The sequence below is a fragment of the Falco punctatus genome (assembly GCF_963210335.1).
Source record: "Falco punctatus genome assembly, chromosome: 6".
NCBI classification, from domain to species: Eukaryota; Metazoa; Chordata; class Aves; order Falconiformes; family Falconidae; genus Falco; species Falco punctatus.
The window spans coordinates 44991631-45018807 of NC_137585.1; the positions used below are offsets into that span (position 1 = coordinate 44991631).

General features: G+C 37.8%; 1 protein-coding gene across 3 annotated transcripts; it reads right to left on the minus strand.

The window, feature by feature from the left end:
• Positions 1–98: 98 nt before the first annotated feature.
• On the minus strand, positions 99–27177 carry CEP83 (centrosomal protein 83). 3 transcript variants are annotated; one of them, XM_080392600.1, is made up of 16 exons: positions 26654–27177; positions 20181–20434; positions 19671–19821; positions 18327–18419; positions 17898–18029; positions 14493–14744; positions 13070–13201; positions 10097–10211; positions 8525–8669; positions 8246–8395; positions 7473–7548; positions 6199–6356; positions 3399–3528; positions 2518–2621; positions 1828–1886; positions 99–1003 (listed from the first exon to the last, which is right to left on the minus strand). In XM_080392600.1, the coding sequence occupies exons 2-16, from the start codon at positions 20327–20329 to the stop codon at positions 906–908; spliced, it is 1944 nt and encodes a 647-aa protein (XP_080248726.1). In that variant the 5' UTR covers positions 20330–20434; positions 26654–27177; the 3' UTR covers positions 99–905. The 3 variants fall into 3 exon arrangements, with proteins under 3 accessions (XP_080248726.1, XP_080248724.1, XP_080248725.1); XM_080392598.1 differs by having other exon boundaries at positions 1706–1886; positions 26654–26792; XM_080392599.1 differs by lacking the exon at positions 26654–27177 and adding an exon at positions 24796–26434 and having other exon boundaries at positions 1706–1886.

Below are 27177 nucleotides of genomic sequence, written 5' to 3' on the forward strand. Positions count from 1 at the left end.
CCCTGTACTTCCAGGAAAGTTTTTGCTATCAAGTAAAAAGAATAATTGATTCTTTACAAGTTTCTGTCACTAAGCTGATAATGAAGGGGAAAAATGCATTCAACCTTGAATAAATAATTTTATAATAGTTAAGTAAACAAATTACAGTAGCAACAAATACAAACTTACATTTTCATCATGTGAAGGCAATTTGTTATACTTCATCTCTACTACATTATATTAAAAACCCCGATTATTGCTTATTCCCGTTATAAAAATAGAAGCACAGTGCCAAGGGTAGCAAATAAAAGTTTTCAGCACTTCTTCCTTTTCATTTCATCCTCTTTATCTGCATGGGAACTTCAAAATGACAATCCAAATGTGGATTACAGCATTGTTAACAATCAAAACAGTAACCCAGCAAAACTCCACACCGATACAGTAACTTCTACGTTGAAGAAATAAGAGGATATTATCAAGTAAGTCTCAAAGGGTTTACAAAAAAAATTTAAATTTTTATTTTAAATATCAGCACAACTCAAACTTTGATAAGTGTTTTTTCAAGTTTCGTGTGATGAGATTATTTCATATATTTTGACTTCCAAATAATTTTATCTCATTTATATAAACACATTTCAAAATATAGTTATCTTTCAATACTTCTGTTTTGAACCATAAGATTTGATAATTTATGACAGTCTATCAAAAATAAATACAAAACTATGTAGAATCTATATTACGCTATTCAGGCACATATAAGCATGTTTTTGGCAAAATATTAAAAGCACGTACAAAGATTAACCTATTGAAAACTAACAGCATGTAGAGTTTACAGATTTTATTTGGAGTCCTCACTTTGTGCATCACTTTCTCCAGCAATCTTATTTCTAGCTAAATCCCTGTACGCACCCACCGCTGCTCGCTCTCTAGATGGACCAAGGTCTTGCAGCTGTTTTCTCTGTGTGGTTTCTAGTTCTTCCAGCCGCTTGCGAAGAAGGGAAAGTTCTCTTTGATGCTGTTCCTCCTTGAAATAAATAATACAAAAAAAGTGGCTCTATTACATTTTGCACACCTACAGGGGACCAAAGTGAGCAATAATTCCATTTTTTTTAATCAGTGATTTTAAAATAAAAACTGATGTCTAAAATATCCTTATTTGTTAAATTTTACTCCTCAATGTTTTGTTGGTATTGTTCCAATATTCATGATGAGCAGCATCAGCAAGAAATACGTGTGCAGGCGTTCCTCCTCTCAGATGAAGAGGGACATAGACCTGAGGTCTCAGTTACCAAGGATCTGTAAAGTCAGCCTGGTCAGCCTCAGCCAGAGAGATTTTCACCCCCAGAAGCCCATGGGAGTAAGTAAAATTCTTTTAACCACACAAGAAATCAAGAGCAGCAATGATGCTTTCTAATAATGAAACCATGGTATTTGAACACCATTATGGTATTTCTTGCCCAGAACGAACTATTTAAAGACTGTCAGGAGAAAGTACAGAGAACTGGGTTAAAGCTGCCTGTTTGTTATATTCTGCAATGTATCATTTGTCTTTCAAGAACTCCTTCCTATTCTGAGGAAGGGAACGTCACTAGAAGCTTTCCTCAAAGTTTCCTTCCTCCGTTCAAAGACCAAATACTCCTTCTTTAAGACTAAGGTCTGTGATGAAGGAGTGTTCCAGTACCCTCTTTTGCCGTATTATTTTTCACAACTTGTAATACATCACCACCTGAAGAAGGGAGAAGGACACTTCAGGCCCAGGAGGCAAGGCAGATGATGACATTATACTGACTGGATTGAGTGATGGTATGTTAGGATTCAGAATTAAACTCCGGAATTCATTATGCCTACGTTGCAAGTCCTTTAGTCTCTTCTGGAGGCGTGCATATTCTTCAGAGGAAACGTTCTGCCTAGGAAAGAAGAGATTTCTTACTGCTCAAAATCTTTATTGTCCCGACACAGAAGCATACTTCTCCACAAGTACTCTGCTGTTCACTATCCCTATGAAGCAAAACAATATACCAGAAGAACTGGAAGGTGAAAGACCTGTGCATATTCGAGAAGTCCCTCTACATATTAAGGTATCTCCTGTATTACAGATTAGAATTTACATGGAATAAATTAAGCCTTTAATATCATTCACAGCAGTAAGCCACAGCAGTCACATTACATTAATTATTTGAATCAAGCCCTCTGTAGGTGCTCAATAAAGAAAAAAAATAGGAGTTTGTCTTTTAAAGTGCATGCTAAGTCTGTTTCTTTTACAAATACGAAGTCTGTTTCACTTTCTTCTTTCGAAGAGATTCCTGCAACAGCATCCATCGGATATTTTTTCCTCTATTTCCTCCAAAGTTGTCTTACGGGCTCTTGGGTGCCTGTCCCAAACGGACTCCATTTAAATAATTCTAGTGCTGAAAATGCCATCAGACGGGACTCCAGTTACTAAACTAAGTGTCATGTATCTTCAAAAATACTTCATTTTTTAAATTAGATCTTGGGCATGTACGATTTTTCAAGCTAAGAAAAAGCAAAGTTTATTACCTGTTTAACACCTGGTTTTCTTTTTCTAGTTCTTCTATCTTGGCTTCCAGAAGTTCTAGTTTCTCTTGCATCCTCCTCTGTTTATTGTCATTGAGAGTCTTTCTCTGTCAAACAGACATTTCAAACAGCTAAGTAATGTCTTGATAGATTAGATCCTGTAAAAATTAAATCTACATTGTACATGGTTTCAAGCTGTGACAGTCTTTAGGATTTTCCTTCCTTAAGAGGAGGTGCTGTGGCGTTTGAAGGTTCTGAATCTCCATGATGGGAAACAGATGAGATGGGAAATCATCCACAACTGCAACTGAAATATGCACCACAGCTGTCAGTCACTTGTTGGTCAGTGACCAACTGTATTAACAAACACGGACTGTATTTGAGAATTACAAAACTCATTCCCGTGTATAAGTAAGTATAAACATGACCAAAAAAATGCATGTGGTTTTTCTCCCCTCCTCATGTTGACCTCAACCTTTTACAAAGTTAAAAGCTACTGGCAGGTTTCATAGCCTGTAAATGTTCAATGTATAAAATTGCCAAGTAATCTTAGGCTTTTATAAACAACTAATCAGCTTTTCCTTTCAAGTTCTTTCATAAAATGCAAGCTTATGAGAAGTTATAACATTCCATCAAGAAAAAGTAGAACATAATTTGTCTGGTATCCAAAACATCATTCTTACTAATCAAGGAGTCCACCTCTTAACTGTATACACACACACATGCACAAAAAAAGCCTCACAAAATCTTTGATGGCATTACAACAAAGTTGTTGGCTTGTTGGCTGTAAATAAACTCTTAGCATTAAAAACTATTCTAGCTGACCGAAATAAAGCTCAACTTTTCATAAGCCAGATCATTCAAAAAAAGAAGAGTCAACATGCCTTTTTCTGAGCAACAGCAGCTCGAGATAGCTTGTTCTTCACTTGGTTGTATTTCTCTTCTTTCTCTGTGATGCGCTGAGTAAGCATGTGCTTCTCCTCCAGCCATTCTATACGTTTATATTCTAAAGTCCTTCGAACAAATCAGATTAAAAGATTAAGAGGTTATACAGACAAAGCAGTGCATTCGATTAATGCCTTAAGGCTCTTAAAATATAGATCTTTTCACCGCTCTTACCTTTATATACTTGAAGGATCTGATTTAATTTGATTATGCTAACAATTAATTGTGACTAACAACATTCGAACCTGTGCATTAACATCATCCTAGGTGTTGTTCAACTATAAGGCAAATTTTGAAAACTGATTCCACTAAGCTATTTAACTGTCAGCTGCATGGTGGTTTGGTGAGCTGCCCAACAATCCACGGAAAATTTCTAAATTCAGGTCAAACAATGACACTGGAGCACAGTAGATACCTATGCCAAACATCAGCTGTCAGAAGAGCTGACAAGTACCTTTTCTGTTTGGGAAGCAAAATGTAAAATAATAGGTTGTTGTCCTGTGCAGTCTACTACACCTTTGTAACAGAGAAGTACAGACTTGACCAGTATGTTCTCCCAGCCAGAACAAACACCAACACAACATGAAGCTCCCACCAATATGGTTCCTAGACAACATTCCAGCCGAACACACACCACCAACAGCATGCGCTATCTGTTCAGGCCTTTGCATGGTTAAAACATACTAAAACGAGGCTGTGTTCCCTAGCAGGGGATAGGAAAGAAGCCAGTTTCTCTCAGCTGCCTTGTTTGGGCTATCTGCATTGTGCGTCAAAGTAGACAAGAACTACCTACATATTTAACTACATTACTATTAAAAAAATAAATAGTGAGATTCTGTGCAGCAATTTTTAAGAAATGCAGATCAAGGCTTGGTATCCATGCATCCATTCCACTCCAAATCTGGGCTAATGCCATTTACCTACAGGGATTCTGAATGAATCCTCATACATTTCTCATCAAACGGCCTTTTCCTTCCCCACAGCAGAGGTATTAGGAATCATCCACTCTCGTATCAGAACCAGGCTTCTGGCCCACTTGATACCCAACACAGTTCTTTTAGTAGACCCAGCATGGTTTGTACTTTGTTCTTGACTGTAAACTACTACTATCTAGGAACCAAAGAGCTTTCTCAAAAAGCTCTGCTTAACAACAGAAGAATTTCAATTGAGAAAGTGGTTAAAAATGCCATGAGTTTTTTCTTTTTTCCAATTCCACTAACAGTGTTCCTGAAATGCTTAACAAGTGCCTGTTTAAGCTCATCTCTGATCTGTATCAGTCTCAGTTTGCCTTCAGTCCTCATTTCACATTTTCATTTCCAAGCCTAATGTTGGTACAGGCAGGCAGGCAGCTGCTTTGCCTACTTACAACTAAACTGGCTTTATTTTAGTTATCTGGAACTTTTTATCTTAGGCTTCCTTATCTTTTGGTCCTTATTTCACTTCCTCTTTAAGCCAAGTTGCTTTGCTGAAACTTAACACTTGAAGTTCAAGCTTGTAAGAATTACCGAACAGAGGAAGGAAGTCCTATCACCCACGGTCAGAACAGGAACGGAAACCGGTCCCAAGGCTCCCACAGTAACAGTAGGACAGACCTGGAGGACCTACATGCAGGCTGCAAAGCTGCTTACTTATAGAAAGATCTCTGAGGACTGCCAGGATCCTCCCACTGCCTTCCCAGGAAAACCCGACTGGTCTATGGGCCACAAACACATAAATTACATTTACAGTCCCCCTCAAATAACAGTGACAATCTCATTCAAAATATGAATACACCTTCCTAAAATAAACATCCAAGGTATTCAACATGCTACCGACAACTGAATGTGCTCCCCAGTCCCAATGCAATCATTTCTTCTCACGTTAAACTGAAAAGCAATACTTAAGCTAATGACAATGAAGCAACTGCAGTACCAATTGGTAGCAAAAGAGAAGTGAAAACAAAAAACGCCACATTGTACCTTTTGGAAGTTTTCTATTTAAGCTAGGATGCTATTTTTTTTAAAACCCCAGCACACAATAATCCACTATAAATTAGACATGTATTTGGTTATTAGGATAGGAAATACCAAACAGCCATTTCAGATAACTGACAAACTAATCTTTACATTTCAGGAAACTGTTCATTGCTATGTGGAGTCTGAACAAGATTTGGTTTCCTTCAGCATTTATTAGCATATTTTGATAGTATGTGGTCAAGCTTGTGCATAAAAGGAAAGTGATTATTTCTGATTTTGATGAGAGCAACAATAAGATATCCACTAAGCATTTATTAGCCTCCTATCAGCTAAAAGGGTCTAGTGTGAGCAGAAAAATAAAAAGTATATACACACACATACAAAGACTAGGTCCCTGAAAGCTTATCAAAGCATAACACAATGCTTAAATGTTTTTTTCACCCTTAATGCTTCACACTCTTAGATGAACTGTGTGTGAAACTCTAGATCCACTTAAACTATAATATGTTTGAATTCACTTCAGTATAAATAGGATTTCCTTTTATACAGATGGTGTATTTCACTACTCAATAATTAATTGTAACAGACAGGAATGGAAACAAACTCCTATTTTTTGAAGTTACCACAAGCAAAGCTTTAATATATACTGCATAAGAGAAGGTATGGCCATTTTTTACAATGGTTCATTTTTCAGAATTTACCATCCATAGTTAAGTAATCCCCGTGGAAGAACACAAGCAATATGAAAAGGAAAAGTAAAGCCAAAAGGAAGAAAAAAAATTACTTCTCTGTTTCCAGTTGAGCTTTTTCTGCCTGAGTCCTTGCATGTTGACATTCTTGTTTCAATCTCTCTACTATTTCCTTCAGCTTCTGATTAGACTCCAACAATTCATTTTCTGATTGAGAAAGTGAGGCAAGCTGGAGTTGCATGTCGTGTATTTGCTACCAAAAATAAAGAAAATTTTCTATCTGATAAGGTATATAAATAACTTAACAATTAACTCTGAGATACAGAGACAAAGCAAAAGGCAGATACCAAGTGGCTGCATTATCTTTTCATGAGCACTTCTTATTTGTTCCTTTTCTCTTTACTCTTCTCCAGAAGCTTTACAGTAAATCACTACTAGACAAAGAAGGTTTTCTATTGTAGCTAAAATAAGAAAGATAAGCAAGGCAGGACTCTTCAGTCATTGATGTGTCCCCCAGAATATAAGAAATCCAAAATTAAGCCCCAGGGCTGAACAGAACTAGATCACCACACAACATGTAGTGACAGAGCTGTGGAGCTACCCAGACTCTTCTCTCTCTTAACACACAACGTGTGATAGCCAGCAGTGGCTGTACCAACCAGTTCAGAAAAACAAATAAGCATAGAGTATAAAAAGTCCAATCCCTGCAGCAAACACAGAGAAAGGATGGTTTCCCTTTCCTTATCCTTTCCCTACACAGACACGCATATACCCCACCTTCTGATTTCTAGAGGGGGAAAAAAAATATTGCCTTGAACTCCAAATGCACACAGCTTGCAGACTACTTTGATCCACAGCTATGTTCTTGCCCATTAAATAACATCATGGGTGAGCAGGAGTTAAAAGAATTAGGTTTTATTTTCAACGCTGCCATCAATTCACTTTGCAATAGAAATATACCTCTTTACACTAGTTTATTCATTTATGAAACATCTGTTAAGCACTTGAAGAACCTCAGATGAGAGATGCAGTGTAAATGCAAAGCATTACCTAGAAACAATTTCTAAGTCTCCATGGAAACAGTTAAATAGCACATAACTGTATTCAATATAACAGTCTATAAACATTCAGCTTTGAAATCCTTGGTACCCACAAAATGTATGAAGCAAAAGGCTGTAATCCATTCATAAAGGTCCAGGAAAGCATGACTGATTTCTGAACACTTTTGCTTTTAAATCTCTGTTGTATGCATTTTGTCCCTCAGGAAAAAAAGCCTTAAAAATTCATTCTAATCTTCAAACACTGGACATGGTAACTGCAGGAAAGATTTTATTTCTCTATAAAACATTACAATGCAATAAAACCTTACCTGTTTCAGATCAGCACTTTCACGTTTCTTTTCTTCCAACTCCTCTGTCTGAATAGCTTGCTGTTGAATTTTTAATCTAAAATTGTATAACACATCCTTATTTTTATCTAATTAAAATATAAATATTGCAAGTTAAGACAAATCAGTCTGACAATAGAATATATTGCAAAATTTGAAAGGCTGATAAATATTGAACAAAATAATGTTTTAAAATATATTTTTATTGATTATTGAAATTCACCTAGGAGTAAATAAGACGTTGATTTGTTTGCTTTTGGAGTGTGACTTTTGCTCATTTTATCATACTGACCTTCATATAAATGCTATAGTAAAACCGTTGAGAACTATAATAATCAACTCAAAGAGACATCGTATTAGGGTCACCGTTTGCCAGTTGCTGATACGGTGCCACTGCGGGAAGGGAAATGGTTTACTCTAAAATTGGGGCTATGGCAGAAGCCAACATGAACCCAGTTTTAACAAACATGAGCATTGAAAAATTATGTCTTAAAAAATTTAATTAAAATCAAATAAATTTTAAATGTTTGGATGAAAAACATTAGGTTTGGTAGTTTGGTTCTTGTTTTTTCTTTTTTCAACAGCACATTTTAAATTCTGCCCTCTTTTTACACAATGCAAAAGATAATTTTAATTTACCATAATGAATATTTGTGTATCTATGAACAGAAAACCTTTATCCTGACTATTGTAAAGAAAGTGGGGGGAGAGGGGTGGAAGAGAAATTTGTGTTATGATTAGAAAAGCCACGCTACCGCAAACGCTGAAGTTCCTTTTTGCTAGATTCTTCTGCTATCTGTATAACACGTAGTTTCTCTTCATATTGATCCTTTTCAGATTGTCTCCATGTATCTTGTTCCAGTTTCATCTTCTCTAGATCAGCTAATCTGGTCTCGAGTTCTAACCTGAGACGTTATTGAACATGCACACAATCATGACAAAATGCCAGAAGCATTTCGTTGCTATGAACAACATTTTTAAGTTACTCAAAACATTCCTCCTTTAGAAGTTGAGCAGTAAATCAACAAACATACTTTTCATCCTGTAAGGCTGCAATTTTTTCAAAAACTTCCTCTTTGGCAGCTTGCACTTTACGAATTAGCTCCCGATCCTTTTCTACTAAAAGCACCTTATGACGTTCAACAGCTGCCTTAAGAATTTCCTTGTCTGACAGCAGTCCTGCATTATACATTAAAAAAAGGTAAAATATCATTATTGATATCAACCTGATAAAATCTAGCATTAAAATAACTTTATAAATTGATATAAGAGAGCTAAAAATCACAATTCACATGATAGAATGAATGAATGGGGGAAAAAAACCCAAGAAAAACAGAAAAGGCATGGCCTTTCTTAGTATAATAGCAACATTTCAAAAACTTTTGAAGATTAACCATTATACTGGAATCAGTCTACGATGGTTTATTATTTTAACATACAAAAGTAATTAAACAGTTGATATTATTATAGATTTAAAGTCTAAAGCAATTTCTGCTAAGTAGTTGTGTCCAGACTAAAAAAAAAAAAAAAAAAGTTCCACAATAGCTACAAGAAGGTCAAGCAAAAAAATTTGTCATTTTCTTTTGATGGAAAAGTTTGTGGTAAACACTAACTGGTTACCAGCAAAGCTACAGTAACCTGGCTACAATAAATCTCAAATTTTAATCCACTTGTATTACCAAATACGGCAATTCTAAAATTATGACTCTATAGGCAGGGACAAAAGATAAAAATCAAAAACTTGTGACCAAGACACATGTGTTCACTGGCAAATAAGCCAACATGCTATAATAATTTCTCCTGGATTACACAGCAAATTCAGGTTAGCATAAATCTTGTCTGTATTTGGTTTCATATTTCATAGGGTCCAACATTTTTAGTTCACAATATCCTGTTAGTGTCGATATAGAAACACCACTTTTCAGCTGCTCTTAAGGGAGCTTAATACTAAAAGCAAGTGAACAGAAACAACTATTCCAGGAAGACAAAGATACTGTTTTGAGGTTATGGCAGATTGGTGAGTACAGTCCACTTAAAAGCTGTGTAGTGATTTAAATCATCAACACATAACTAGCACTAGAAAGCTTTGGCCTTTTCACTCTAGAAAGCTATTTCAAGTTGTCTACATTCTCAGCTGTATTAGGTAGCTTAGAACACTGCCTATTTTCTTCAAAGAATGAGCTAGAAATTGTATTTTGGTTCACACGGCAGCCTTACCCAATTGTTATCAATTCCACAGAATCAGAAAACAAAACATCTACTGAAACCCCATGGTACGTTTCAAGCAGAGTGTGAAAGACTAAAATTTGGCAATAATATAAAAAATAACTATATGAAGTACACGATTTGAAACAGATTACGCTCAGATTATGTCACAAAGTCACCAATTTAAGTAAATGCAAAATTGTTCTGTAACTGATCTTCTTAACCTAGTAGACCAAGTAAAACAACACAGTTATTTCAGATACAGAATGAATTGTCAGATCTATAATCTAGACCAGAAGTAGAAGGTGAAGGCTGCTGGGAAATGTTTGGAGGAAATATAATTGTAGTATTCTAACTAGAAGTTACAAAAGAAATCTTTAGGAATCAATTGCATGTTTTACCATCCATTTCACTTTGAATCTTGTTTCTCTCTCTTTCTACCTCACTCTTTGTTCTTGCTGCCTCCAGTTTGACATTTGTTACTTCCAATTTGTGTGAGTGTTTAAGTTCTTCCACCTATGAATTACAAAAAAGAAAAACCCAAATAAAAAATAAATATATATTTGCAGCTTTAAGTTTTTTTCATGTGATCCTTTGGTAACAAGAAAATCTGCCAAATGACCATGGACTATGCTTATTTTAAACCTACCTTAATTTTATTTTTTATCCAGTTTCCTCAAGACAATCTAGAATACGCACTTTTGTAGAGAATTTTTAATGGTATCTATTATATAGATACTGTAACACTAAAGCTATTGACATGATCTGATTCCCTAAATCATAATCAGGCTATTACAGGTTTTTATTAATTCCTCAAGTCACACACTGAAAATCATTGAATGAGAAGTCAGTCACCTTGAAATGCAAGTTTTACATATTCCCCGATCAAAAGAATCAAAGTGCTCCAACACAACATATATTCCGTGAACTGACTATTGGCAAGTATTCCATCTTTAACCAGGCAGTTATTACAAGCTACAGTGTAGAAAAGTTACTCTTTTAAGAAGCCTTGGTGATATGTGCACAGATACACAGGACTGCCTGTGAAAACTTGGTTTCTGAGTAAATGCTATACGTTCCACAAGCTAGCCTCCGAATACTGGGGTACTTCTGGAAAGACTACTCATTGGAAATATCTTGCTATGATACTGGTCCAAATTGTTTAAGACTCTGATGCCTCGCTAACTCAAGCATTAGCATGTCAAGTTTACACAAACCTCACTTCTGACTAAAGATCCCTCAGTCAAGCTAAAATAAATTTAATTCCCTAAGTAAAACAAAACAGTGATATGCAAAACCAGATTATCAATTGCCTCCCCCAACTAATCTCAATTTAGTGACTACCTACAGTCCTCCTGACCTCCTGGAGTGCTAGAGTACTTTCTAAAAATCCAGTTCTTCATAATTTTAAAGTGCATTTCTCTACAACTGTGACATGCACATCAAATGGCCTCATAAAAGCAGGAGCTTTAAGAACACCAAATCAAAGAAAATTACTGCTTGCATGGAAACTTTCTATAGTTTAGGCATTTGTATGCAGTAATTACACGGTCAATGAGAATTAAATATCTAGAGGAAAGCACTTAAAATAAAAATCCATTCACAGTGACAAATGTAATTACAACCTGCTAGCATATACAAGTGGCAAAAGGTTAAGAACGACATAGTAGCTTATTAAGTAACTACATGGTGGATTTGGTTGCTTAAATACTAAGCAGAGACATTTCAGGGCAACTTGCAAAGATTTAAGGTGGCTTTTTTAAGGACCAAAATCTGGAATACAAATGCATGCACCTGTGCTCAGAAGTAAGTTTGAGCGGGTGCAGCAGAGGGTGGAGGTTAGCATAGAAATTAGTTTCTGGTTTCCTCCCTTCAAGAAACACCACTGAACATTTTAATTCTCTGGTCCTTTTAGAGGTGAGCAGAGAACAACAGTTAATACAAAAAGTAAGGACTGTAACAATCTTCTATTCCAATAGACAACTGAAAAAAAATGTTTAACAGAAGCTTTCCCTTCCTATTTATTCATATGAGACAAGTATGACACACTGTATAAATGAGCTTTAAATACTGGTATAGGTATATCTTATTCTTACCGTAAATTAGAACTTACAGATACACTACTACTACTAGATATACAAGACCAAAGTTACTAGCTTTACAATTGGTTCAGAATTAACTAAAGCCTCTCCAGAAAGGTAAGAAAACACGGGGATTAAATACCAGCAACTGACAGATGTGATAAAAATTTATTACCCAGTAGCCTCTCCAGAAAGGAGGGAATAAGAGACAGCAGAAAGCTAATACTTACCTGAGTAACTATTGCATTAGGGCTAGCGTCCTGACTCAAATTTACATAAAGTAATGTAAGTATTCTGCAACATTTGAAGGTAAAACAGTTTACTAATGTTTCAATTTTTCTTGTTTATTCAAATCATCACATATGGCATTGCATAAAGGATCTCTCTGTTTTGTGTAGCTGAGGAGTCACTGCAACCAGATAAAACTCTGAATCTGGCATCCATACTAACCTAATTATGCTGAAATACTAAACAGTGATGTCAAGTTCCTTAAGCACTTTCAGGTTTTCCCTAAACTTGAAGCCTTCTGATCTTTTTTCATTAAGTATTTTTCTAGAAATTTCTCTAAAAACTCAAAAGAAGAAAGTATAGAAACATAGACCAAAACCTCTAAGATCTGGTGCCAACCCAAGAACTAAGATACTCAAACATGTTGCAAGACAATGATCTACTTAAAATGATACTATGCAGTGCTGTACAGAAATGTTTTTGTACAAGCTATGCTGGCATTAGCCCAAGAGGAATGCTATGCTAATGTGACTATCCCCCTTCTAATATAACCAAAATCTCCACAGGTGATTCCAATGCAGCTTGCTTCCTGTTGCTAACGCAGCCCATTCAAAGGACACTTTGTAAGATCTCCAGAAGTCATAGCTCCATTAGAAAAAAAAACACAAAACCACAAACCACCAAAACCTAAAAAACAATTTAAAACTCTATTGCACTTTTATACACTTTATGAAAAAGTAATGCTTGTTTCTATCAAATAAGGCTGGCTATTTTCATTAATACTAAAAACACAAACAGACACATCTTCGAGGTGTGTTCTGTTTAGAAAAAAATTTAGAAAATGAAATAAAAACAGCATAACCACAATCTATAGAGTTAGTTTTAAGGGTGACATTTTTCCTGTAAAGTCACATATTCTACATCTTCCAACTGAAACCGCGAAAAAAATTCCAAACCTATTTTAAGTTACAGCAGTTACTTTATTCTTCATGTAAAATATAAATGGAAAAATTTGAACATAACAGGATTTGAAACATGTATTTAAGATACCATTAAAGCACTTACTTTAGCAGCTAAGGAATTGACTTCTCGTTCAGATTTGTGAAGTTTGCTAGTCAAGAGTATGTTTTGCTCATGACTCATTCGCAGTTCTTTCTCAATTCGATCTATCTGTAGTTCAGCAGACTTCTTTTCTGCCTTGAATAAAGGAGTTATATGTAAGATTTTTGGAGCAAGGCTGTCTCTTGCTATTCACTTGAAAGGTGCAATTCATCTGGGCTTTCAGATATTACTGATCCTTTATATTATATGGTAATATAATATATAAGTATTTATCTTTGCTCAACAGTATGTTCCAATACAACAAGGGTCTTGAATTTTACTCAAAAGTCACAACTGTTTTTACTAGCACTGCCTGCACAGAATCACATATTTTCAATCCTACTTCACAAGAGGCAATCTGACTTGGTTAGGAGGCAGCAGGTATTCCTACCAGTAAATTACTGGGCTGTAAACACCAGTATAACTACAAGCAGTGCTCAAAAAGATGTCATATGTTGGCCTATGCAGTTATAATAACTGAAGAATTAACATCATGGAGAGGAAATAAAATGCAATTACTGTGAGTACTGTAGACTCAAGACCCTGAGATTTACTAAGCATCAAAAAGTTAATCTAACCTACGATTTCAACTTCCTTTTTCCAAACTGACCTATTTCCAGCAAGACTTTTTAAAGTTTTCTACATTACGAATATTACAGCACTTTTTAAGTTCTGATCAGAACATTTGTAACACAGATATACTGCACTGATAACAGTAAAAAGGAAGATGAACAATCTATCCGTATGCAACTGTGTGAGAAATCTACATGGAAAGACTCACTACCTAAAGAGAGATCAAGAACGGAGAGGAAGACTGAAGACCGCAGATGAGGAATACAATGAAACCCGGGGAAGCATATAACAGGCCAGAAAATAGCAAAGGTTCTTTAAAAGGGAAGCAACAACCAAAAACTAAACAATTGCAGTAACATGCTGGAGAAAGGAGAGACATGGGCAGGCAAGAAAGACAACAGATGAGGAAAGGATTAAAGAAATAGGGGAGCACCATACAACATTTTTGAAAAGTATAAAAAATTTACTATAGCAGATTATTAACATACTGTCATCAGTTTCTAACTCCAGCCAAGTGACATGTGCTAACGTGACCATCTTACTGACTGCAAACATGAATATCACTCGCATGTTTAGAAAGGAGATCATTCAACAGAATCTCTGAGTTGAGATCTCCACCTTTCCAAAGTTGAATTGGCAGTATGTGACTCCCAATGTACTTAGAATTTGGTTTAAAATCTGAAATGTACAAATTGAAATTGTGGAGTCCATGGCAAAATTATCAGTGACTTCAGTGACAGTTCTAACAGGCCAAGCATTAACCTCACTACACTCTACAAGGAAGCAAAATTTAAAACGGAAAAAAAATTCTTACCTCTAGAGACCTTGTCATAGTTTGCATCTCAGCTAACTGTCGTACTTGTACTCTTTGAACACTTTCTGCTTGCACACCACAATTGTCTCTTTCTGCTCTTAGCTCTGCTACTTCTGCTTCTAAGCCTTTTAGTTTCTGATACAGTTGTGCCTTTTCTCTAGAGAGTGCTTCCACACGTTTACTGTCCCTCGTGGGATCAACGCTAAGCAGCTGATTACGGAGCTCTTCTTTATCTTTATCCAGCCTTGCAATCTGATATTTTTTAATCAGAAAAATAAAAGCTTTTACATTGGTTAAGTGTCAGGCAGCATAAATACAGCAGTTGACAATTCAGAAAACAGCAGCAGTGTGCATTTAAACTATTAAATTACATTCACACTTATTTTCTTTCTTAGAGCAAGAAAATCAACAGACCCATTCTTCAATGCCTTTTTTGCTTCAGTTTTCACTGATAACGATTGTCCTCAGGCCTCAGACGTCCCTGAGCTCCCTCACAGTCTGTGGGAGTAAAGCAGTACCCAGAGTAGAGGAAGAAAATGTTAGGGATTATTTAATCCACTGGACAAACACAAATCCTTGGAATGGGCCCAAGCATTTTGAAGAAGCTCACTGATATAATCATAAGCCTATTCTCTATCATCTTTAAAAAGTCATGGTGATCAGAGAAGGTTCTTGTTGACTGGAAAGAGGCAGACAGCACGCCCATCATCAAGAGCAGCAAGAGGGTCAAGAAGAAGGATCCAGATAACTATAGGACAATCGGCTTTCACATCAGTCTCTGTGAAGGTTATGAAACAAAGCTTCTCAAAGCCATTTCAAAACACATGAAAGACAAGGTGATGGAAAGCAGGACTTACTAAGGGCAAATCATGCCTGACCTACTTCTCTGCTTTCTAGAAAGAGGTGACCAGCGCTGCAGATAAGGAGAGAGCAGTGGATCCTGTATACCTTGATTTTAAACAAGCCCTTGGATACAGTCTCTCATAATTTCCAAATCGGTGAGATTTAGGCTGGGAAAGCAGATGATAAAGTGGGTGGAAAATTGGCTGGGCTGCCAGGCTCAGCAAGTGATGATCACTGGTACAAAGCCTGATAGGCTGCCTGTAACTAGTGGGGTCTTTCTGAGATCAGTACAGGGTCCAATATTGATTGATGCCTTCATTAGTGACCTGAATGGAGTACACTTTCAGCAAATTGAAGGTGACACTAAACCGGGGGGGGGGGGGGGGGGGGGGGGGGGGGGGCGGGGCGGGGAATAGTCAATGTGCTGGAAAGCAGAACTGCTATTCAGAGGGACCTGGACAGACTGAAAGAATGGGCTGCCTGGAACCTCTTCAACAAGGGCAAGTCATGCATCTGGGAAGGAGTAATCCAGTGCAACAGTGCAGGCTGGAGGCAATTGTTTAGAAAGCAGCTCCATGGAAAAGGGGGTCCTAGCAGACAATAAGTTGAACATTTGTCAGCAGAGTACCCTTTCAGCAAAGATGCAGATTGGCAGAAACCTAGCTAGCAGATCCAAGGAAGTGATCCTGTGTCCCCTTTCCAGTACTCCTAAGACTGCATGTGGAGTCTGTGTCCAGTACATGAAGAATGACGACAAAGTGGAGCATGTCCAGTGGATGTTCACAAAGATGGTCACAGGGTGGGGGAATATGACATGTAAGGACAGGCTAAGAGAACTATGCCTTTTCAGCTTGGAGAGGAGAAAGAGATGCATGGTGATGGGAAGAGGGGCAATGGACACAAGTTGGGAGATGTGAAATTCCAATTAGATATTAGGAAAAAAAGTTTACCACGAAGATGGTTAAGTACTGAAATAGTTTACCCAGAAAGGTTGTGGAATCTCCATCCTTGCAAATGTTCAAGAATTAACTGGACATGGCCCTGAGAAACCCTATCTCGTTACACTTCAATATTTTAAGGAGGATGTTGGACTATAAGGAGGTCTCTTCCAACTTATGATTCCACAATTCTGTAACCACAACAGAACTCAAATCTGCTAGTAACTCAAGATAATCAACATGATCAGGCCCTGTCAGCCAGAAAATAATGCAAAAAACCCCAAAACTTACTGTTTCAAGGTAGTATAATAGGTACAAACTAATCTCAAGACTGTACCTAACAAACATTATAAATATATAAACTCTATTGTTTCAAAATTAGTTATATGGACTAAATGTAATATTGGGGGCAAAAGAGTGAGCAAGTATGGTATGTAAGAGTTCTCTTGATATTTGGAGACTAGTCCAAACTCTGATCTGCAGCAATTTTTAGAAGTTGCATCAGTGACCTCTGTGGAACAAAGCCAATTTCTGCAGCAAAAGCCCTCCAAATCCCTTTTATGAGGAGATTCAAATGCTTATTGCATGACATGTCCAAGCCATCATTTAAGAATCAGGATGGTTTTGTAGCCTCCTTATGCTAAATGGCATGGAAGGTTAAAAAGGCTCTAAGAGGAACTAAATCACATTGTGCCCTGAGCTCAAGGTAGTTTCATTCTCTGTAAGTGTGCTAACTAGCTGCAGGACTAGCACAAACTCAACAAGCCCACAAGAAAGACTGGCTGTAAAGCAGCATGTGGGTTTCACTCCGAAAAGGACAACTGTTCAGTTTTCAATGCATTACATTTGCAAATTTTGATTGATTTTGAAAGTGATGATTGCTTGGATTTGTGTCTCATGTTTGGACTAATACATTCAAGTCTAGCATCTTAGGATATATGCTCCCAGACAAATACTTAAATGAATATGCAAATGACATACAACACTCATTTACACTGCTGCATATATTTAAAACATAAATAAGCTGGCAATTTATTTAGTTACACTTCTGAAAGTCCAAATCTTAAACAGAAAATTTAAGAATTGTTTATTCAAGAGTTAATACAACTGAAATAAAGTTACCAAAGTTTTCAGTATCTTTTTGACCACCACTGTCATGATGCAACCTTGTTGCAAAATGTACCCTTGTCTGCTATTAACAATGTCTTCCGCAGCCTTCTTCCTGGATTAGTTGCCACACCAGTAATTTAAAATCTAAACTTACATCAACAGCTTAGATTAATTTTTTAATTTCAGATTAGCATAATGTCTCAAATTCCAAAACAATTGCAATTAAAAAATTAAACAATTTTTTTTTTAAGCAAAGCTACTGACTGTCAGTTATCAGAAGGCAAGTCTATTACTTATAATAGCACAAACGATATTGCGACACATCACTGAAGCAAACCCACAGAGACAGCTTTAGGCTAAGTCATAAAAGTTTTTTGACAATGCAGAGAACAGAAACAAACACCACATTATGAAATGGTGTCAAACTGACAACCCATCAAGTACCAACATCTTAGCAAAGCTGCCTGAACATTGTGATCAGATACATTTTAAGCTACTGTAAGATTCAATGTACCTCAGCCTCATATTTGATTTTCTTCTCTTCTAAAATACGTGCATGCTCTTCCTTTTGATGTTCAAATTCTGATTTCAGAAAAGTATGTTCATAACGAAGTTTGTTATATTCTGTTCTGTATTTTTCCACTTCCTAAGTTAGACAAAAAAACCCCCAAACCAACACAAAAACATCAGAGAAGTTTTCAGATTTATTTCCTTCAAATGTCCATGCAATATTCCCATTATTTTACAAGTTATATTTGATGAATTGAATCCCTCCTCCTCCCTCTTCTAAGGTTTCAACCTTCATTGCCTGGGGCAACAGTACCAGACAAAGAATGTCATACTTTGCTCCCCTTTCAGTTTTAATTTCCTAAGGTTTTACCAACAACTATGAACTGGTGATCTCTACTCTAAATGAAATAGAATTTAAATACTTACTACTTACATTTTCTAGCTTCTGATAACGTTCTGTCATAGGAGATTCCAATTCCTGCTGTATTTGTGCTTTTAACAGTTCTAATTTTTGAGGAGTTAGCACCTTAAGACAGAAAGGTATCATAAATAACTAGTCGTATTCATTTATTTACACTGTGATAGGACAAATAACCAGGAATAAAGTATTTAAGATTTTAGGAATCCTGCTTAATTTTATATGTTTTTCTGAAGAATTTTCAATAGTAGTTACAGAAGCAAAAAACCAGATTAGTGAACTAAAAATATTCTATGAGGATAACTGAGGCATTTAAAATGTCAGTATTTACTGGTAGAAGGAATACAAATGTCAAGCTGAATTGCCAAGAGATTCATCTCCTTTGCAGGAGAGAGAGGGGAAGGAAAAGTGGTCTCACATAAAAGACAAAGAATTGGTGTTTGGAAAACCTTAAACAGTAAGTGAACCAACCCCAAAGAATCAAACTGAGCAACACCAAACAAATGCTTTGTTAAACACATTAGATACGTGTTCTCCCACAGACACATGGATACTGGTTTTAAATGAAATTAACATCAGGAAAGATAACCTGCCTTAAGCTCCATGCTGCATGGTATTCTGTTAAGCTTTCTTGGGTATAGCTACTAATTATTTAGTTACACTTTTGAAAGTGTATATATAGCAAACTAAATACCAAGAAAATGTTTAAAATTTTGTCATCCACAACCTCCAACATATCCTAATTTATTCTACTTTTCTTCCACTTATCTGTACCTTGAAGTCCCTGAAACTATTCTAGTTATGGTAGCAAGGGACATCTCCATTTGAAGCCTGGGATCCTTTGTTAGATGCTGTATTTGTTTCCCAAGAACATGTCCTGAATTAGTTTAAGGAAAAAAGCAGATCTAGAAAGTGTCATCAAAAGTTATCTTAAATGTGAGGGGGTTTTGTTTGGCTTTGTGTTTTGTTGTTGTTTTTTTAAAGATGAAGAAAGCTATCGTTCATGAACAGAAACAAATATCTATTTTTCCAGTCACTTATCCTAACAAGTTTAAGCATCTAGGTTATTTTCCAGGGAAGATGGTTCTCCCCATAACACAACAGCATGCACAGACAGAGACTAAAGGTCTTACTATTAACATAGCACATAACAGGATTTGGAAGATTCAGACAAACAAGAAAACAATATTTCAACCCATAGTCACTCCAGAGAAGAAATATTATTGGGGTCGGATGAATTTCAAGATATCTGAAATATATTCAAACTAGGTATATACATGTTCACATAAACAGAAATATATGCATGGCCCTATTACAGGATTAAAATTCATATTAAATCCTGCTATTAAATTATCTCACCTGCATCTTCAGTTTTTCCAGCTCTTGAGTTTTACCCAGCAACTCTTCTCGATATTCAGCAAGAAGAAACTGAAATTTGTCATGTACAGTCTGCTTTTCAACTAACAACCGCTTCAGTTCATCTTGTGATTTTGTATATTCCTCCTGTAATCTGCAAGATAAAATACAGAGCTATTTTATAATTACCCTCTAAAATTAGATCTTAAAGCTTATAAAACTAACGTGCGGAAGCAAACATGCAAATACCATGTTGGAACTAAGCTATTAATATCCTTATTCTGTAGTATACTGAAAAGTCATCGCATATTTACAAGCCTAAAAAGTATTGCAGAAACATGTATTTGCAATGTCTTAAGGTATTTTGAATTGTTTGTTCTAATACGAGCAATGCTTAAATCTGTTCTTAAATACAGAAATAGCTAACATACACGCACACCTTCACCCTTCCACCTAACATTCAGCTTCACCTTTTAACAGTTCAAATGAAGAAACCTGTTTAAATTCATATACCTTAGATGTTCTGCCTTTATAGTTTGATAATTTACTTTATGGTGTTCACATCGCATTTTTTCATCAATCAGAAGTTTTTGTAACTCTTGTGAATTAGCCGTATCACCATTTCCAACCGCAGGAGGAAGGAGACTGCCCAAAGTATCCATTTTATGATGACTGTTCACAATGAGTATGGAAAGGACAAAATAAAATTATAACTAATTTACAAAGCCATTCACTTTTTCTGCTGACATCCCAGAAGATCAAGTCACCTGAAAAAAACCAAGCACATCTAATTAGCAATCAAGTACATTCACAGTTCAAAGATTTCACATGCTGCTTTTGCTTTCAGTACAGAAAAACCCTAGCTCTGCTGTAACTCATGTTACAAACCTCTACAGAAAGAGCAACTCTTCTCTGCATGTTCTGCCTGCCCTGAACAGTAAAAGCCCTTCCAGGGGCACTGAATAAACAAATATGGAGATTATTTGAGTCAATACAAAATAAACACAAGCACTTTATCTAACAGATTACATGACATTTTTATTTATGCTGTACACTAAGAATCGAACTATGATGCTAGTAATGCCCTAATTACACCTTGTTATCCAGAGTTCAAGCAGACACCACAGACACCAGACACATAGCTTTTACTACTACTTATCACAGTCTGTCACACTACCCTAACAATTTGTACGACTCGATACACGACCATTTCAACTGGAAGAAGAACAGATAATTCTCACTGTTTAATCCCTATCAAGCCCTCTCTGGAATAACAATCATAGAATTGTTTAGGTTGGAAAAGACCTTTAAGATCATCAAGTCCAACTGTTAACCCAGCACTGCCAGGTCCACCACTAAACCATGTCCCTAAGTGCCACATCAGGGGTCCTCAAACTACGGCCCGCGGGCCAGGTACGGCCCCCCAGGGTCCTCAATCCGGCCCCCGGTATTTACAGACCCCCCCGCCCCCCCCCCCCCCCCGCCGGCGGTTGGGGGGGGAACCAAGCAGCCGCAGGTGACTGCCTGCCACTGCATCCGCGCGCCGGCCCCCTGATTAAAAAGTTTGAGGACCCCTGCGCCACATTTACATGTCTTTTAAATACCTCCAAGGACGGTTACTCAACTGCTTCCCTGAGCAGCCTGTTCCAATGCTTGCCCACCCTTTCAGTGAAGGAATTTTTACTAATAGCCAATCTAAATCTCCCCTGGCACAACTAGAGGCCATTTCCTCGTCCTATTACTTGTTACTTGAGAGAAGAGACCGACCCCCCTGGCTACAACCTCCTTTCAAGTGGTTGTCAAGAGTGATAAGGTCTCCCCTGAGCCTCCTTTTCTCCAGCCTAAACAACCCCAGTTCCCCCAGCAGCTCCTCGTAAGAGTTGTGCTCTAGGCCCTTCAACTTTGTTGCCCTAAGAGAAGAGTTAAGGTTTCATGGAAAGACTGGAAGATAGCTGCTCAGAGTTCAGTCCTGAAATATATCACTGATACATGTCACTTCCTTGTTTTCAAAGTTTATCTAGTGGTTTCTTGTGACCTTTCCAGAAAGAGTTTTGCCAAATCTGACAATATCAGTTTGGTGTGAGAAAGCTGCAAACTGACAGATGCTGAGAAATGAGGACATATTCTAATATGCTTCATTAATTCTTCTCAATAATAGAAGCAAGATGTATTTATCTGATCATTACTGACACTTCTAAGGGTTCTGGGGCAGGAAGGACTGTAACTGAATTTTAGGGAAGTCACAAAGCTGTGAAACCAACTACTCTGCCATTTTAGCTTTTGGCATAGCTGGACTGATGCCTAAGAACTCTATGGTTGCAGTGTACAAAGTTTAATTCAAAGTTACAAACTGTAACTTTGTACAAAGTAAAACTCAAAACCGGAAAAATGTTCAATTTCCACCATCACTTCTACCTCCCCATCTTTACATATATGGTTTAATATATAATGTTTGCTACCATTCTACTCTAAACCTTTCATGGGTCTATATTAAAACATTTAACATTTGATTTTATAAACCCCTGAACAATAGTTCAGGACAAGTAGTAAGATGAAAATCTATCTTCCATATAGGAAAATAAACATTGCATGTCAGTGCCCATTCCAATAAAGATATAACAATGTAAAAAAACTATTACATTTAAATTTTCTTTCACATCTTTTCCCTGCTCCATCACTAAGATGGGAAAAGGTCAGAGGAAAATCTACCAGAATTATACCACCAGTATAGGCAACAACAGCAACTGTATTCTGCTTCACCCACATTTGCTCAGAGAATAAGGGGGAAGAAATCAGGAAAAAAAAGAACATTCTCCTCAGTGACTGTCCTACATGCACAACCAATTTCAAACATTAATAGCACAAGTTTCAAAGAACCTTCTAATCAATACAGTATCTATTTTTTCATTCCTGAATTTCGTTGGTTGTTGAGAAACAAAGGACGAGCAGTTTCCAAACTCAATATAAAGTCATTTTCAATTGTTAAACCAACAGCTGTATGGAGAACTGGTCAGTGATCCTAAGGACAACAAACCATGTGCGAGGTTCTGGTACACTGAGAAAACCGAAGGCAGTACATCCCTAAGAATTTCTAAGCATACCAACACAGTTATGATCACTGTAAGAAAAACAACCAACCACCAAAGAAAAAACCTCCACAAACACCCCCCCAAAAACAGAAATAATAATAAAAAAATCCCACAAATACCCAACCAACCACCAGGTAATAGTATTTTTCTCTGTCACAGGTCTTTGTTTTCATAAGCTACAGATATGAAATGTAACTATCAAACCGTAAGCCAAAGCTCAGATCTGTAGCTTTTGCTCAGATCTGTAGCTTTTGCGACTATCAAAAAGTTCACAAATTATAAAGCAAGGCACACACCTGGTCATGCATTCATCTGCATGAATATTTCATGAAAAAGGAAAGGACAGGGGTGGTGGGGGTGGGAATGTATCTTAGAAAAAATTGTTTCAGGCTGCAAAACCCTAAGCAGTATGTATTTAAGGAAACAAAACTATTTTGGCTTGCAGGGACATCTAGTGGCATATTTCATGATTTGCAGTCCTGGTGATAACTGAAACAAACTACAGTAACAGAGATATTTCATTACTTCATGAGAGCTCTTTCTTTGAAATCATTAATCGCAACTTGTAATATTTAACCAACTCACATTCTTAGAAATAAAAAGCTTTCCCCACCAAAAAAAAAAAAATCATAAAATAATCCCTGTCAGTGAACTGTCAATAGTAAACACTGTTCAGGGCTACAAATACTCTACGTATATTCCTAACAAGCATTTCTTCTGTGCTAATGACTTACAGTACTTGCTCACAGTCAATGAACAGAACTTAAATAATCTTCAAAATTACACAAAATACACCCATAATTTTTGAGAAATACTTTAAAGGAACACTAGTTAAAATTTCTTCCTCTCTTGGAGATCTGTTCAAGAGGTAGAGAACCATAAAACATACTTCAAAGAAACTAAAATCACACCATATCTAAAATTAATTCTCCAGCTATATATTTGCCAAATGTTATCATGTTACAGAACTGCAAACTTGTATCAGTTGTGCCAAATTCATACTATGAAATCTTAACATCATTTTGTGCAGGTACACATATAAAGGTATCAGTACAGAGTCCTGAAACCTTGGAAACGCACTCTCGGTATCCACAATAAAGCACTATTTATTGTAGAATATCTAGCTAAGTGAAGTAACTCAATCTTTTTCCAAGAATCACTTTTGGTTTGCCTTTCTTCTCCAACTGTTTGTTTCATATGGAAACATTGCTTAAAGACCTACTTCACATCGCTTCTTTGTATCTAGACATTGTGAAAGGGCTTTTCTTCTTTTAAAAGATTTTTCAGCTATTTTAATTTTTTGTTTGCTACAAACAGTTAAAATGGTAATACTTGCATTTAGAGAAAATATTAAGATATCAATATAATTTTATTTATTTATATTCCAAGTTTTATTTTATGTTATTTACAACAACAAAGTTTCCTTCTAGCTTACCCAACACAACCAAATTATGTTATTTCAGCACATATTGGTAATTCACCTGGGTGACATATATAACTCGCTCATGGCTCTGTTTTCCATAGCACAGTCACACTTGCAAGCTTATCATTTCTGAACACTGTTTTAAACAGGTGATATAATGAATGTAGTTTTGCAACTACTGATGAAAAAATTAATAATATTTAGCCTTGTGCCATGTTTTGTTCAAGCAATAAAATTATCATTAAAATCTGCTGAAAGCCAAACAGCAGTTTCACACAGTGTATGGTTTAATCTGTTTGCCTGCTTCTGTCACTCTTCCTTTTTTTTTAATCGCATCAGCCAAGGTCTTGTGAAACAAACCATTTGCCTGAAAGAGTGAGACACTCAAAAGAAGCACAGCCTCGTGAAAGTGCTCCTTCAAACACCACTCCTTAAGCTTAAGAGTCTACAGCAAGACTAGATAATGAACAATATGAGGGCTCACTGTCACCAGGAATGGGAAGATTCCACTTCTCCTTTCTTCATCCCCATTCCTAGATTTGTCACTCATCAGACCCTTCCATGAACTGATTTGACTCAAGAAGCCAACGCACTTAAACAAGCAGAAAGCACTCACTAGTTTTGTGAGGTCAGTGAGTCACAGTAGCTCTCAGAAAAATCCAACAAGCTACATCAGTGAAAGTAGGCTGCTGGTACTGGCTAGGAGAAAGGAAAAAGAGCCAAGTAAATAGGCAGGAGGAGGAGGAAGGCTTTCTCCTTTCAGGAGCAGAGTTGTCACATCATGAACTTGGATGTTCACGAAATCACAGCCTTTGATACCTAGCTAGATACCTAGCCAGATACGTAGCTTTTAGACAGTCGAAGTGAAACACATCCTACCTTAAAAGACTATGCAACACACCCACAGAGATAAGACTTCCCATGAACATCAAGTGAATAAAAAACAAGAGAAAATTATATCATTTAAGAAATATGATAGGATACCTCTCATTATTTTAACAGTCCATATTCTACTAACACACTATCAACAACTTGCAACAGCCAAAGTAATCACCTTAAATATACATACATACATACATATATATATATATATATATATATGGGGGCAGTTGGGAAATATCAGAGAAACATGCAAACTTTCATTACAGGAAGTTCCATAATCTCGCTACTGCTCAGATATCAGTGTAGAGAATCCAGTGAAAATAAACACTTAGTACTTTTGTGCACCTACTGCAGACGTTTTTGAGAACATCTGTACAGCTTCTTCATTACAGGAGACATCACTCTCAAACTACTATTGCTTCCTCCACAACACTGTTCAAATTACAAATTCCACCAATTAACCATACATTATTTGAGTGTCCATCCCTACACATGGCACACAGTATCACCCGTTCAATTTCTGTCTTCTACTAGAGATATGGTTAATAATTAGGTGAAAAGCAACAAATAAGGTTGTGTCTTAACTCAGAATTGGAATTTTTGTTCTAACCACATACACTACTAGGTCAAATTGACAGCAGTTACTAATCAAACTGAAATTTTGTATGGGAGCCACAGAGGGTAAATCCAGCTGTACTCAAGAACAAGTAATTTACACATGTTTTCCACTGTTTCTTCATGACAAGAGCCCTTCAAACACATATGAGAAACTTTTGCTCACCAGAATCTCATTCAAAGTTTAACTAGGGCATAGAGATGACTGCTTGTCACAAATAATCCTATAGTCCACAACCAAAACTCTTCTGAAAAATCACATCCCTTTCATACTGACTTCAAAACCAAGATGTTCAGACAGGGCAAAGGTCTCATATTAGTATATGTATCCTACACCTCCTATAGGCAGAAATATGATTATATGCACCTTACAGTATGCAGGCAACGAGCACGTGAGAGGCAAAGCAAGCTCTCTAAGTCACCATAATATTTTTACTGTTAATTTTCCTGTGGCTTACGGACATAGGAGCCTGGTCTGAGGAACAGCACTAATACGGACGTCATGCATCCAGAAGAGCGGGAAAATAATCATTATCCTCAAACCGCACACGGCTGCAGTTCACCGGTGCAAAAGCAAGCACGCAAACCAGCAGGTGACAGGGGGCAGCGCGCGGGCCTTCCCTGCCCCGGAACCCTGCCGCCCCGGCTTGCGCTGGGCGATTCCCGAACCCACCAGCCCACAACCCGCCAACAGGCCGCGGCAGGCTGCTACCGCCAGGCAGAACACAAGACAAAGACAATCGCCCTGCGGGACAGGCTGCCGGCCCCTCTGCTAGGTAACTAACGGCCCAGGGGAGGAGCGAGCGGGGCCGGGGCAAAGGCCCAGCTCGTACGCCGCGAGGTGACGCCGCAAGCAAGAAGGCCTCGGTCGGTCCGCCCGCCCGGCCTCCCCTCGGCAGTGCCCTGCCCCTCATATCCCGGCCCGCTCAGCCGGCGCGGCCGCCACCGGTTCGAGGAATTTAAAAATGGCGCCTCACCTTCCGCCGGCGCCTCCGCCCGCCGGGGTCCCGCGAGGCGCTGAGCATCCTGGGAGCGCGGGGGCGCCACGCCACCGCCCCGGGGTTGGCCGAGGCGAGCCGCGCGGGGCGGGGCGTGGCGGGGCGGGGCGGGGGGAGGCGGGGCAGCGTTGCCGGGGAAACGGGCTCGCGCGACCTCTGCTCTCCGCGTGCGCGTGTGCGCCAGCGCCCCTGCGCGGGCTTCCGGCGCCAGCGGTCGTTCCGCGGTTGGGGCGAGGGGCAGTACCGTAGGATGCCGTACCAAAATAATCCCCCTCTGGTGAACCGCGTGGGGTTAAAGCCCAGGTGATGCGTCCCGGTGCGGCGCTGTGCAGCTCCGGCACCAAAATACGGCGCTCCGAGCCGATCGTTGCAGTTTCGCCTCTGAAGGAGAGAGGGAAACAGCAGCGCTGACGGGCCCGACGGCGCGGTCGTGCGGCACACGGTAGTTTCTGGTAACAGGTAGCCGAGGCTAACCCTGAGGAAAAAAGTATGCATTATGTTTC

What these genes read in the sequence shown, in the direction of transcription:
- CEP83 (XM_080392598.1), bottom strand. Translation starts at nt 20,329, where the DNA reads ATGGATACTTTGGGCAGTCTCCTTCCTCCTGCGGTTGGAAATGGTGAT. An exon ending in ATAAAGGCAGAACATCTAAG is followed by an intron (nt 19,822 to 20,180) that starts GTATATGAATTT and finishes TTTATCTTGCAG; the next exon opens with ATTACAGGAGGAATATACAA. An exon ending in GCTCAACTGGAAACAGAGAA is followed by an intron (nt 3,529 to 6,198) that starts GTAATTTTTTTT and finishes ATTTGTTCGAAG; the next exon opens with GACTTTAGAATATAAACGTA.